This window comes from Haliotis cracherodii, unplaced genomic scaffold, assembly GCF_022045235.1.
Source record: "Haliotis cracherodii isolate W230 unplaced genomic scaffold, xgHalCrac1.p SCAF_14, whole genome shotgun sequence".
In the NCBI taxonomy this organism is placed as follows: Eukaryota; Metazoa; Mollusca; class Gastropoda; order Lepetellida; family Haliotidae; genus Haliotis; species Haliotis cracherodii.
Window position 1 is genome coordinate 9,484,507 of NW_027266269.1, and position 14,782 is coordinate 9,499,288.

General features: G+C 41.4%; 1 protein-coding gene across 1 annotated transcript in view; it reads right to left on the reverse strand.

The window, feature by feature from the left end:
* Nucleotides 1-5,974: 5,974 nt before the first annotated feature.
* Nucleotides 5,975-14,782, reverse strand: part of LOC139461002 (atrial natriuretic peptide receptor 1-like) — a 198,619-nt gene continuing 189,811 nt past the window's right edge. The window contains exons 16-22 of the mRNA XM_071242470.1: nucleotides 13,153-13,302; nucleotides 12,226-12,349; nucleotides 11,343-11,411; nucleotides 9,203-9,377; nucleotides 8,419-8,517; nucleotides 7,189-7,280; nucleotides 5,975-6,223 (exon numbers count right to left, since the gene is read on the reverse strand). Coding sequence (XP_071098571.1) covers nucleotides 6,164-6,223; nucleotides 7,189-7,280; nucleotides 8,419-8,517; nucleotides 9,203-9,377; nucleotides 11,343-11,411; nucleotides 12,226-12,349; nucleotides 13,153-13,302 — 769 coding nt within the window. The 3' untranslated portion in view covers nucleotides 5,975-6,163. The remainder of the gene's footprint in view (nucleotides 6,224-7,188; nucleotides 7,281-8,418; nucleotides 8,518-9,202; nucleotides 9,378-11,342; nucleotides 11,412-12,225; nucleotides 12,350-13,152; nucleotides 13,303-14,782) is intronic.

The following is a 14,782-nucleotide window of genomic DNA, read 5'->3' on the forward strand; positions in this document are numbered from 1 at the left end:
AATTAAAACACGATTAATAAATGAATTATGCATTCTGACAAATCTGTACGCCATCACTGAATCATGTCAAATAATAAGTGAATGTACATTAAAAAAGCTCGTTATATAAGCAACACTCCGTACATCGTGGCGACGTGGAGAGTTTGTATCATATATAAATCACCTATGTACACTAAGAGTTTAAAACATATATGTATGTACACGCGTGTTTGTCACATGATAACACAGGAGAGCCACATGCCCTGCAGTGCTTTCAAAATGGTTATCCGCAACTTGAAATAAAGCTGAGGAATTATATTACATGCATATTACATCTATTAACATCAAGTGATATATAACAGCATCTAATTGTGTCGTGTTCAGTAGAATCTCATAAAAAAACCATATCTTAGTTCTCGCTACTGTTAAGAGAGATCCCATAATGGTCACGCCTTTTTCAGCCTAGTAACGTTTTGGTGTCGTTTGTAATATTTTCACATCCAATTTTCAGGTTGTACTTCGTTTGCCCGGCAGTGTATATGAGAACCATTTTGTGACTAAACCTTCTGCAAATATTTTGTTTATATTTCTTCCGCTGTTTGTACTGAGTTGTGCTAAAACAAGCAACCTTCTGTCCTAAAATTTCGATTGGCTGCCTCGTCTCTCGCAGTGGTAGATACATCTGCACGTGCAGCCAGTTAAGCAACGGTGTCTTTCTTGCTCAATCGAGCATGCTCTTTATTCCAATATTTCAAAGAGCGTCATACGACTCTTGCTCAGAAGTTGTTTGATCAAGGTTACAACATTCAAGGTCTCAGTCAAACTTTCAAAAAAGTGTCATGGTAGACATGTGGAGGACATTTCCAAATTTGACGCATCATTGACAAAAATTATGTCCGATGCAATTCACTGTTTTGACTTGTACCATATGTTCCCATGTTTTTTCAGGTGAACAACTGACTTGTCTTTGCATGTGTGCATGTGTTTGTGACGGGTGCCACCGGTGGGCAGGATACGCTCACCGTTTCGCGAACACCTGGTATCATCACTATTTGACAGTGATACATAAACACATGTTCATGATATGGTCGGAATCGTACAATCGACTCTGCTTCATGCAGAGATCTCTATTCGATATGGAAAAGGTTTTGTGGCTTTATAGTACAGATGAAACATACATATTTTAACATCAAGACATTAGACGTACATCTTCCAGTACACCACATCCAGCATTGGCAGCCAGATCAAAATGATCAGGTCATTTCAATATCACATGACTGCTTCTTCCACAAGCACAACTTCGGTTGTAACGAAGTGGGACGTAGGGACAAGTCGAACAGAACAAATATTCCGTTAATCGGACAAACGTTGAAATTACAATAAACTACGGTTATAACGAACTCAAAGGGACCACTAATTTTAGTTCGGTATAACCGTAGTTCGTTATAAACGTGTTCGTTATAAACTTGGTTTGCTGTACCATAAAGCGAAACCTCTTTATTCAGGAAGTCCTGTTTTCCGGGCGATTACTGCTTGGAACATCTACAAGTACTTGTGTATTTAAACTTACATTAAAATACATGTTTATGGAGAATCTCATCCAAGTGTCTCTTGATATCAAATATATCTACACGAGTCGATAAAAGTTTTAAACTCACATCAAGTTTTGTTTGGTTTGCTTTGTTTGTTATTTAATGCCGCACTCATCAATATTCCAGCTATACGACGGTGGTCTGTAAATAATCGAGTCTGGACCAGACAGTCTAGTGATTGATAACATAAGCATCGTTCCAGGCAATTGGGATCGATGACATGCATCAACCAAGTCATGGCTGACCACCCGAACCCGTTAGTCGCCACTTACAGCAAGCTTGGGTTGCTGAAGACCTATTCTACCCCGGATCTTTCCTCCACATCAAGTGACGCATCGAGGTATAAAGAAAAAAATATTCACTCATGACCCAATATTGAACTTGACAGTCGGTAAGATTACGCTAGAGGTACGGTCTGGATTAAAGAGGTTCACGGTACACAGTTCTGAGTCTGTCACTATGTAGCAGAATCACATACGCATGCCATAGCTGTCTGATATAACACATTACTGAAAATCTGCTGGAGTTGGGGATATTTGGTTGGACTGACAATGCGCCCAATACTACTGCGACAGGGACACGCGTTCAGGCAAAGGTCTTTTTGTACACATCATAAAAATGAAGACATTTTAATACACAGGGGTGCAGTAATATATTTATGTTTCAAACACCAGCAGCGGAATGCATACTGCACACGTACAGTAGAGTCTTTATATACAATAAAAGATGGTAGCACTAATCAACACATCAAGCATGTAGTCCCGGCAGTGTCTGTATCAACGGATGTGTGGCACTGGTTAGACTGAGGGACGAACCATGGAACATTCAGCAGGGATGTGTGTGTGTGTGTGTGTGTGTGTGTGTGTGTGTGTGTGTGTGTGTGTGCGTGCGTGTGGATTTCTCATTCAGCATGTTGCAGAGTCGCAGCATGCAGCATTTGGTTGTTTAGTTCCACCCCAGGACAAATCATTTTGTGTAGAACCAATTAATTTTTTTATAGAAATTATGTTAAAAAAAAACCCACTCCAAGAATATTTAACTAAACAAGAAATGGTTGAACTCACAAACGCCAATCTACAGCTCTCAACACCACAGTGTTATGTCATTGAGTATTGAGGTGAGGAGACGAGATAAGGGGTTTAAAGTCGCGCTCAAGATTATTGCACTTATATAGCGACGTGCATGCACGTGTGTGTGTGCGTGCGCGTGCGTGTGCGACTGCTTGTACCAGTCCGGACTTATGCCGATTTTATAGTGCGAGCCCACTGAGATACCATGCCACAGTTTAACATGAATACTATACTCTGACACATTACTGACTTTATTCGACCATATATATATTTAGCCCCTTAATACCGAGCGCCACGATGAAGTCTATTGTGACAGTAGGCCTCTGTCGCTGCAGATCCCCGGACAACGAAATGCTCTGATCCATGGGTCTTGTCATGTGGCCCACCTGTAGTACAATACTATTTGGATATTTCCTCGAAATCTGCACAAACGTGTGTCTTGAGTGAACAGTAAAAAGTTCCGTTAATGAGATCTGATCACTTAATACACGTGTGTTACATTCGTGGAACTCTATTTGGCTGTGCTCTAAGACAGACAGAGGACTCAGGACTGAATCGGGAAGAGTTGCGTCATCAATAGAGTAAGGCAAGTTTCAAAATATAAACATTTGTGCACACCAACAACTATTGAAATAGGAGACATATGCTGGAAATTAGTGCACACCAACAACTATTGAAATAGGAAACATATGGTGGAATATGGTGCACTAATTACATCGGACAGAAGGGGAGCGACAATGTACAAATTAAGGAAATGTAGGACATCCTGTTAAGGCATTGTATTGGTCGTACCGCAATTAAGCCCTCCCCAAAACCAAATATCGTTGCATGGATTTGTTAAAAACAGCAACAAGTCAGAGCACAAATACATATAATCAATAGAAATACATGTTATTGATGATAACATAAATATGTGTAATTCATAATTACAAATAAAAGGTAACATGCCGTTTAGACATCAAGACGTCATTTCAAAACATGGCTTTGTTATAACGCCATTTACTTCAAAAGTGATTCGTTATAACGCCGAAATACTTTTACCATCATTTGATCTGATTCCGCCATGAAAGTAACAAAGGTGACGTTTTACAACATCATAGTTTTTGCATTTGTGATTCGGATAAGCGCCACATTTTTACACACGGGGTTCGTTTAAACGCCACAGGCTTAAAAAAAGCGACTGTGACACATGCGAGGGATTTCCATAGTACACCACTCAGGGGAGATAACTCGCCCCCTCCAGTTACAACAGTACACCACTCAGGGGAGATAACTCGCCCCCTCCAGTTACAACAGTACAGGACTCAGGGGAGATAACTCGCCCCCTCCAGTTACAACAGTACACCACTCAGGGGAGATAACTCGCCCCCTCCAGTTACAACAGTACACCACTCAGGGGAGATAACTCGCCCCCTCCAGTTACAACAGTACACCACCCAGGGGAGATAACTCGCCCCCTCCAGTTACAACAGTACACCACTCAGGGGAGATAACTCGCCCCTCCAGTTACAACAGTACACCACTCAGGGGAGATAACTCGCCCCCTCCAGTTACAACAGTACAGGACTCAGGGGAGATAACTCGCCCCTCTAGTTACAACAGTACATCACTCAGGGGAGATAACTCGCCCTCTGTAGTTACAACAGTTGATCACTCAAGGGAGATAACTCACCCCTCCAGTTACAACAGTTCATCACTCAGGGGAGACAACCCACCCCATCCGGTTACAACAAACATAACTTGACACAATGTATTTGGGTTGCTGCTGAAAATTGTGTTTCAGGTACCCTGACCAAGCTCTCTGACTGTCCAAATGCTGTTTGTTTTATCACACTTTGAAATCCGTCCTGAAACCTATCGGTAACATTCGAAACAAAAATTAGATGTTTTCTGAGAAACTGCCGGGCAAACAACTTAAACATCTATGTCTGATAGTGGCAAACAACTTATATATCTATCTCTGATAGTGGCAAACATGAAACAAACAAGGAATGGTTATTCCATGGTGATGTATTTCATACAGGTATAAACATTGTGTTTTGGACCTTTAGTTTACAGTGTATCGACGACTTTTTTCTGCCTAGTAATGTCTTGATAACGTTTGGAATAATTTGTCACATCCACGGTGAATACCTTCTCTTTCTCGACAGTGTCTTAAACTGCAACTGCAAAGTCATTTGTGTTAAATGGTATCACCCCCTTCCCAAACACACACGGGTACCTACCCATATCATTGGTGGCCACATTACCTGAAACACAAGTATGTGTTGGCCTTGGTATCGTACACACACACCTTCCCCTCCCTAACACACACACCTTCCCCTCCCCAAACACACACACCTTCCCCTCCCCAAACACACAGGTGTACCGACCCAGATCTATGGTGGCCATGTTACCTGAAACACAAGTATGTGTTGGCCTTGGTATCGTACACACACACCTTCCCCTCCCTAACACACACATCTTCCCCTCCCAAACACACACACCTTCCCCTCCCCAAACACACACACCTTCCCCTCCCTATCACACACACCTTCCCCTCCCAAACACACACACCTTCCCCTCCCCAAACACACACAGGTACCTACCCAGATCTATGGTGGCCATGTTACCTGAAACACAAGTATGTGTTGGCCTTGGTATCGTACACAATCACAAACTATCCTTGCATGAGTGGATTGAGAGTCACATCACTTTTATCATTATTCCAGCAGTATCACAGCGGAGGACATCAGAACTGGGCCTCGCGCATTGTGAATGGATACCCGGTAGGATGAGATGGCAATGAGACTGTTAACCTATCGTCACACAGGCAGCTTGGGTTGTATACTCCCCAGGAAGCTGAGAATAAGGATAGAGTGCACACTGATCTATAGACCGGAGTAAACTAAATGTAGTGCCATGACCATTCACTTGAGTGGAGTTTGGTGCATAATAAATTGGCTTCTAAAACATAGTTTGTGCTAAACACCATGTGCAGCACCCGTCCATAAGCAGTCCAATACCCTTGCGTTCACCCTGTCGTCATGATAGAGTCTGCTTTACAAGGTGTCCCAAAATCTCATCAGGCTTGATGGCCATCAGGTTTCACAGCTTCAATCCTTCCAACAACCACGATTTCGTGCCCATTCGTGTCATTACAGCAGGTTACGGAAAGGGCCGAGTGGTTACGAATGTTGTAACTTGGAGCAGGGCGGAATGATGCGAACATACCCGAGTAGCGAGTAGCGTCCAACAAAGACATACGTTAACGTCCTTTTGAATATATACAGTGAAGCTTTGCTGCAGACATCACTTGTTGATCGAACTACATGCTGTACAAAAGGGATTGATTACAACGTTGACATAAATAAAATACAAATATACATTTGTCATGGCATGGAAATAGTCGATGCCGAGTCAGCACCGAATAGTCTTCAGCAAATCAGGGATCATCCAGTTCTGGCGCATGCACCACGATGTCCATATACCACGTGATAGAATATGCAAAGAGGATGACGTCATAGATGTGTCTTGGCACACTCAAGTTGTCGCGGCTTCCCTCTCCCCTTGAAGCCAGTACGTCGTCACGCTCCCCTTGCCCTGGGAAATAACGAGGTGAGAGTCACGACGATGTCCACAACGACAACACAGACCAATCATATAATAGTAAGATGACATTACAAGCTAAGAGTAAGTGAGTTTAAAGCCACCTTGAATCCAGTTACATCACGGCGTGTCAGCTTGATGTGAGAGGAAAGCCTGAAGTGATGCAGGTCTTTGACGTTTACCACTTTGGTGAAATCAACGAACACGAGCATGATGCTGACAAACCTAGATACAATCAGGGCGAACCAGGATTCAAACCCACAATCATAGGTTTCTAACATGCCAACGGGGTCACCCTCTACTGTTTTGATATAAAATACAGACACTCACTCACACCGCATCCAGGACTTCACCTTATAGGTATGGTACTCAACAAAAGTTAGGAACAAACGGCTTCAGCCAATCTGTGATATCAACATAAAACATATATCCTGTGCATATCAGTCTGTTAAATCTACCAAAACCTAATGGTGCCACTTTGGTAGCATAATTATATTCTTTTGAAATCGGAATTTCTCAATTATTTTTTTATTTATTGTAAAATTCAATTTTATTTCTCTTTACTTCGATTAAACTTTCGTAATTGTGATTACTGCATCAAATAAATTCTCGTAATTTCAATTACATTCTAAAAACTCGAAATATTGAAAAATTGGAATTAAGAGAAATTTCGATGTTGTTTGTATACAACACTGAAATAACGAGAAAATAATCAATGTTACGAGAAAAAATACTGCGAAATATCGAGAAGAAAATATTACATAACTAAAATAGCGAGAAATATTTATCTAAAAAGTGCAATTTAGAAATATAAATTATGTTACCAAAGTGGCTTTCCTATACATCAGCCAATCCTGTAAAAATTTCAAAATCCGTCACTCCTGTATTCCTTATTAACGCCTACACGACAAAATACAACTATGTGTGAATCATAACAGTATGTGTAACACATATACTACCTTCATTTCAACAGCACCGCGAAGTTCAAGGTCAAATGTTTGGAACCGGTCAAGCACTTCTTTCGTCTGTGGACTCACGTGTATCCGCAACGCTAGAAATAACGCAAAATGTAGATTATTAAGTGAAGTCATAAAGGTGAAATGTGGTTCAAGGTCGCATTCAAGTTTAGTTCATGAACCAGCGACGGTCCTGTGTGTGTGGCGGCTTGTGCTACGCTGGCCGTATGCCGTTGTTATAGTGCTAGCCCAGCAAGATACCATGCTGCAGTTTAACATGGATATACATGTATAGTGCTAGCCCAGCACGATACCATGCTGCAGTTTAACATGGATATATAGTGCTAGCCCAGCAAGATACCATGCTGCAGTTTAACATGGATATATAGTGCTAGCCCAGCAAGATACCATGCTGCAGTTTAACATGGATATATAGTGCTAGCCCAGCAAGATACCATGCTGCAGTTTAACATGGATATATAGTGCTAGCACAGCAAGATACCATGCTGCAGTTTAACATGGATATATAGTGCTAGCCCAGCAAGATACCATGCTGCAGTTTAACATGGATATATAGTGCTAGCACAGCAAGATACCATGCTGCAGTTTAACATGGATATATAGTGCTAGCCCAGCAAGATGCCATGCTGCAGTTATGTGTGTCTGGGTTCATTGTTCAACACACTGTCAAGGAATCTAGTTGTGTCCTGATTTACGTAATCTGAGCCGACTGAAAGGCGAACCTGTAGCTTCCATGTGTGTCTGGGTTAATTGTGCAACACCTTGTCCTGACAGTGTGTCTGTTTCCCAAGATATCTTGATCAACGACATTTTTGTCTGGTCCGATATTTTTACAGACAGTATCGTATCATACAAAGTTTTAGTGTCTGTGGTTTAAGACACACAGGCGTCTATCACAGAGACACAATAATGTAAGTATAAACACCTACACACAAAAAATAATGAGTTTTGATTATCTGAAACAGATTTTATTGGGATTTAGAGGAAAAATAAAGGTGAAAAGTATTGGAATGGATCTTTACAAATCAGTGATGACAAAAGGGTAAGAACGTCTTGCCGTACTGATACCATCTGCAGTGACACATTACTGTTAAACAAAGCTAATTCAGATTGTGAACATGTTCAATTCAGTGGTACGTATTTGAGGTTAGTTTTGTCGACAGAATACACACAGATCCAGAATAGACTACTCCTTGATCAAAATATACATACGTAGACCATTCGACTCCATCCTGGACGCTGTGTTGACGGTGTCCCCAAACAGACAGTACCTCGGCATCTTCTGCCCCACCACCCCCGCACACACAGACCCTGTAGAGAGAATTTAAACATCACTGACAGACCCTGCAGAGAGAAATCAAACATCACACACAGACTCTGCAGTGAGAAATTAAACATCACACACAGACCCTGTAGAGAGACATTAAACATCACACACAGACCCTGTAGTGAGAAATTAAACATCACACACAGACCCTATAGTGAGAAATTATACATCACACACAGACCCTGTAGTGAGAAATTAAACATCACACACAGACCCTGTAGTGAGAAATTATACATCACACACAGACCCTGTAGTGAGAAATTATACATCACACACAGACCCTGTAGTGAGAAATTATACATCACACACAGACCCTGTAGTAAGAAACATTACATTCAGATCTTTGAACACATACATATCCGTCCTACCATTTTCTGCCACAAGGACTATTGAGAGACAAACATTACTCACTATTAGAAACACACTGACACATACAGATCGCTGTCCTACCCAAGACTATTGACAGACAAACACTACTCACTATTAGAAACACACTGGCACATACAGATCGCTGTCCTACCCAAGACTATTGACAGACAAACACTACTCTCTATTAGAAACACACTGACACATACAGATTGCTGTCCTACCCAAAGTATTAACGTATTCATAGGAGTAAAATAATGAGGTCAGCAAGTTTCAAGTCAAAGTGATAATCATTTAACTCACCTGAATGGATTCCAATCCGCAGTTTAAGTTGCTGTTGCGGCCGATGGCGGATTTTGAAAGACAAGACAGCATTCAGTAAAGACAGGGACATCCGGGCTATTTCCCGCGCGTGCAGTTTCCCGTTTCTCCCAGGCAGCCCAGACACCACCATATAGGCATCACCTATCGTCTCCACCTGGCGGAATACAAGGAAGCAGGTTATGAACAAACAAACTAAAGTTACCTCCGGCAACCCAGACACCACCATATAGGCATCGCCTATCGTCTCCACCTGGCGGAATACAAGGAAGCAGGTTATGAACGAACAAACTAAAGTTACCTCCGGCAACCCAGACACCACCATATAGGCATCGCCTATCGTCTACACCTGGCGGAATACAAGGAAGCAGGTTATGAACGAACAAACTAAAGTTACCTCCGGCAACCCAGACACCACCATATAGGCATCGCCTATCGTCTCCACCTGGCGGAATACAAGGAAGCAGGTTATGAACGAACAAGAAAGAAGTAAGCAAAGCTCACATACCCCCGTTATCCCTGCTGGTCAACAACAAATAGTAAAAAGTTTTAACTTCAATGTTTTAAAAACTAAGATTGAGTTCCAGTGACAATTGACCCCCCCTAAAATCACCCATGTTACCAGTGTTCACTACGAGGAAGTAGATCACCATGAACACCTTTGAATAAAAATTTGATTGAGGAGTTACATAAGAAGAATTATCAAAAGGACGAAAAATTGTTGCTATAAAAACACATAATGGAGATTTATGACTTAAGAATGGAACAATATCATTTAAGAAAATCAATAAATTAATAATTTCCATCTAGCCTTAACAGATATGGATAAGAATTCATAAATTCAAACTAACACAAAGCAGAGATACTTATGATGATCTACATGTGTGGAAACAATTTTGGAAAATATATTAGCTATACAAAACCAGTCATCAAAATTTCTGAATTCCATCATGTTTCCATGAAAACAGCAAAAGAGAAAACTTTCAGAATCTTATAAAAGATACAAAAACAATCGTTGTGGTTAATGTAGCAAGTTTGCTGAAGCTAGGATACATAATATTGTAAACATGGATTGTACAAAAACTCTACCCAAAATTTATGTTTCACCATGATTCCATGGAAACGGCAACAATAAAAAATTCAGAATCTTCAAACTAGCAAAAGGCACAAGTACCCATTATGGTAAATGAGTGTAGAAAGTTTGGTGAAGCTAGGGTGCATGGTTAAAAAGTTATGGGCCGTACAAAAGCTCGGACGGAAGGACGGACGGACGGACGGACGGAACGCTATATACGCCCGATTTACTTCGAAAACGGGGGTGTAATAAACTAAAGTTACCTCCAAGACTAAATACACCTGTTAAGTGCACGGGGCTAAAACGAGTCACAACCTCTCTTTAGGTTGACAAAAGTATTAACAATTGAGGCATTGGTGGTGAATTTTGTACCACTGTCATTAAAATGTGTTTCAGGAGAATTATGCTGATGTGTTTGTATGACAATATAAGGTTCGTGTTTATACTGTTACTTTCTTGATAATCGTTTTTCCCGCCTGTTCATAAGGGTCGCAATTATCCGATTTCTAAGATTCTTATGATACTTTAAAGGTTATATACCAAATACGTATGATGGTACGTGTTACTATGAGGGGCAGTCTGTTGTTTGTTTGTTTGTTTGTGTGTTTGTGTGTGTGTTTGTGTGGTGTTTATGCCGCACTCGGCAATATGCCAGCCACATGACAGCAGTCTGTAAATAACTGAGTCCGGGCCAGACAATTCAGTGATTGACATCATGAGCATCGATCTAGGCAATCGGGATAGGATGACATACATCAACCAAGTCAGCGAGCCCAACAACCCCATTCCGTTAGTCACCTCTTTCAAGCATGAGTTGCTGAAGACCAGTTGTAACACGGATGTTCATGGGTGGCCAATCTATATCAATGCAGAGTTGGCAGTATTTAACCATATCGTTTCAAATTAACAACAAGTTATCAGAGTTTGAAATGGTTTTAAGGTTCATGTCGGTGTTTATACTTTCTGATGCAATGAAGACCTAAATGACACTTGTTACATCTTCTCTAAACTTACATTGACTCGATATTAAAATGAAAGGATACTTACTTTATAGACATCGAAGTGTTCGATGATTGAATCAAACGTTGTATAGAGATCATTCAGCAAGTCTATCACCTACAACCAATCACAGATCAATAATTTCCCACAATCAGTGAGAGAATGAGAAAGGTTTTACGCTGCTTTTAGCAATATTCCAGGCAATGAAATACTGGACCAACGCTGGAAATTAAACCCTGGTCTTCAGCGTAAAGAACCAACACCTTACCTACTGAACTACCCAACAGCCACAGCATTCAGAGTACAGTGAGGTAATTAATGGAATTAACGCCTGGATTAATTAAGCCATAGGTACATAACGGACTGGTGTGTTTGTTTGTTTGTTGTTTAACGCAGTACTCAGCAATATTACAGCTATACGATGGTGGTCTGAAATAATTGAGTCAGACAATCCAGTGATTCACAACTATGACACAGTATACTGACTCCGAGCCCACCTGAACTTGTCCAATATATCACTTTAATACCGAGCACCAGGCAGGGTATCAGTAAGTACCATCTTTTAATGTCTTTTCGTATGACGTGGCCAGGTATTGAAGCACCGGTCATCCGCTATCCAGACACACGCTCTATACACCAGACCACGGAGTCGCTGTCCATAATGATTGTTTGTTTGTTTGTTTGTTTAACGTCGAACTCAGCAATATTCCACCTATATGACGGCAGTCTGTAAATAACCATCCTGGACCAGACAATCCAGAGATTGATATCATGAGCATCGAACTACGCATATAGGATACGATGACATTCATCAACCAAGTCTGGGGGCCTGACCACCCGATCCCGTTTGTCGCCTCTTACGACAAGCACAGTTGACTGTGACTTCAAACAGGGGTTGATGAATGGTTATAGAGGCAGTATATGGTTTTACCTGCATCGGCGTGCTCTCCGATGACAAGGCCGTGAAACCACAGATGTCGCTGAAGTAGATGGTCACTTCATCGTAGTTTTCCGCCTTGACCACCTCCCCCCTGATCAGCTGGCCCGCCACTGACCTGCAGCGAGAAGCACGACATTCAGTGTGTGAAGCGGACGTAAAATACCCATAGCTTATTGTAAATTTCCTTTTTATTTCTTGTTTCTTAGATTATGTTTTCATAATTTCGATTATTTTACCGTATGTTCAAATCAATATTATTTTTCAAACTGAAATTTCTATTTTTATTTTCGAATATTTTCTCATTACTTCAATTTTTTTCACGTAAATTCAATTTTAATTTAAAAACTCCACATTTTGAAAAAAAAATTGAAGTTGTCAAAATAATAGAATTGAACCAAAAAATATAATCCAAATATAATCCAAGTAACGAGAAAAAGATATCAAAATTCAAGAAAATAATGGAAAGGATGGGAAATTAGTAGAAGCAATGAACAACAATTCGAAATTTCGATGTATTAAAATTAAGTTGAAATGAGAATATAACCTAAATTACGTGGAAATAATGGAAGTAGGGCGAACAATTAGAGTTAGTGTGTGTGTGTGTGTGTGTGCGCGTGTGCGTGTGTGTGTGTTTCTGTGTGTTTCTGTGTCGTGGTACGTATGTGTGTCATATCTTCACGCAGAGATGGATCTTGTAGTAAAACATCTGACTATAATGCAGTTGTAGCACTGAGACCACTTCGCTAAGATCGGGCTATAAAACAGTGCCATGACCTCTGTTCAGGGCCACACCATGACCTCTGTTCAGGGCCACACCATGACCTCTGTTCAGGGCCACACCATGACCTCTGTTCATGGCAACACCATGACCTCTGTTCAGGGCACCACCATGACGACCGGGTGTCCGGCTCCACCTACTTGGGCAGCATCATGTACAGCAGGTCCTCCGCCTTCTTCTTCTGCTCCAGGTAGTCGGCCGTCCTCTCCTCCACCAGCGCTTCCAGGTTGTTGGCGTACTGCTCCATGCGGGACAGCAGGTTGTCAAGGATGTTGCCCTTGTCTCCGTCCCTGCAAGTAAGACGGCCACAGAGGTTGTTATATCAGGTGGTTGGTTGGTTGTTTGGTTTGTTGTGATAATTTCAGTGACACCTTCTAGTTTGTTGTTTGTTGGTTTGTTGTTTAACGCCGCACTCAGCAATATTCCAGCTATATGACCGCGGTCTGTAAATAATCGAGTCTGAATCCAGTGATTGATATCATGAGCATCGATCCACACATTTGGGATCGATGACATGCATCAACAAAGTCAGCGAGCCTGACCATCCGATCCCGTTAGTCGCCTTTAACGACAAGCATAGTCACCTTTTACGGCAAGCATGGGTTGCTGAAGACCTATTCTATCCCGGAATCTTCGCAGGTCTATTTCAGGTGGTTAAATGGTCCATGGGAAGTTAAGGGTTATATTAAAATATTTTTACTGTACATCGTGCTTCAAATCTCAATTTATTGAGAGGGTGTGATTTTCTCTTCTTCACAGACATGTTCCGTTTCTTTGCATTAAGGGTGATGGAACAGTGTCCTCTGACGTCATGGGAGAGCCAAACTCATTATCCGGGTCTTCAACCCATTCGTGACATAGAAGGCAACTATGCCTGCCGTAAAAGGCAACTATGCCTGCCATAAAAGGCAACTATGCCTGCCATAAAAGGCAACTATGCCTGCCGTAAGAGGCGACCCACAGGTTCGGATGGTCAGACTCACTGACTTGATTGGTGCATGTCATCGTCTTCCAATTGCGTGGATCAGTGCTCATGATGTCAATCATGGGATTGTCTGGTCAAGACTCGATTATTTACAGACCGTCGTCATATAGCTTGACTCTTGCTGAGTGGGGCGTTAAATAACAAACAAACAAACAAACAAACATACGGAAACACACAGGACACACACAGCAAAGGATGCTGTATTAGATTTGAAAGGTGAAGGACACTGAAACCAGGAATAATCGTCACAGTGGGAGAAGATTCATCTCGCATCGGAGAGAAACGGCTGAGTGATTGCATGCTGTCCACGTAACTAATCACCTTTTACTGTGCGCTAGTGACGTTTATCGCCTTTTTAATTGAGTTCCATTTGAATCGCGACGTAAATTGGTTAATGGAAACAGACATTGCGGGGACATTTTCACGAAGGGACTGTGTCGGTGCGTCTGCCATCCACTGAATAATTATAATGCACAATAGAACAAATGTACTTGTCAAACACTGAATTGTTTTTTAATGTTGACATTCACAAAAGTAAAAAAGCGTACAGTTGTTAAACATGTTTTTAATATCATTATATTTAAATTACGGCTGCTCAAAATAAAACTTTATATTTTCTCAGTCACGCGCTTTTATCCGTCCATTCTTGATCATCAGACTGTATCATGTTTCACTACTGATGGCAAATTTGGACTTGTGGCTGATCGGAAAGTTCCACAACCGTTTAGTCAATTAGGGGCAAGAGGTGTCACCTCGTCATGACAACACGACTTCCCAAGAAGGCC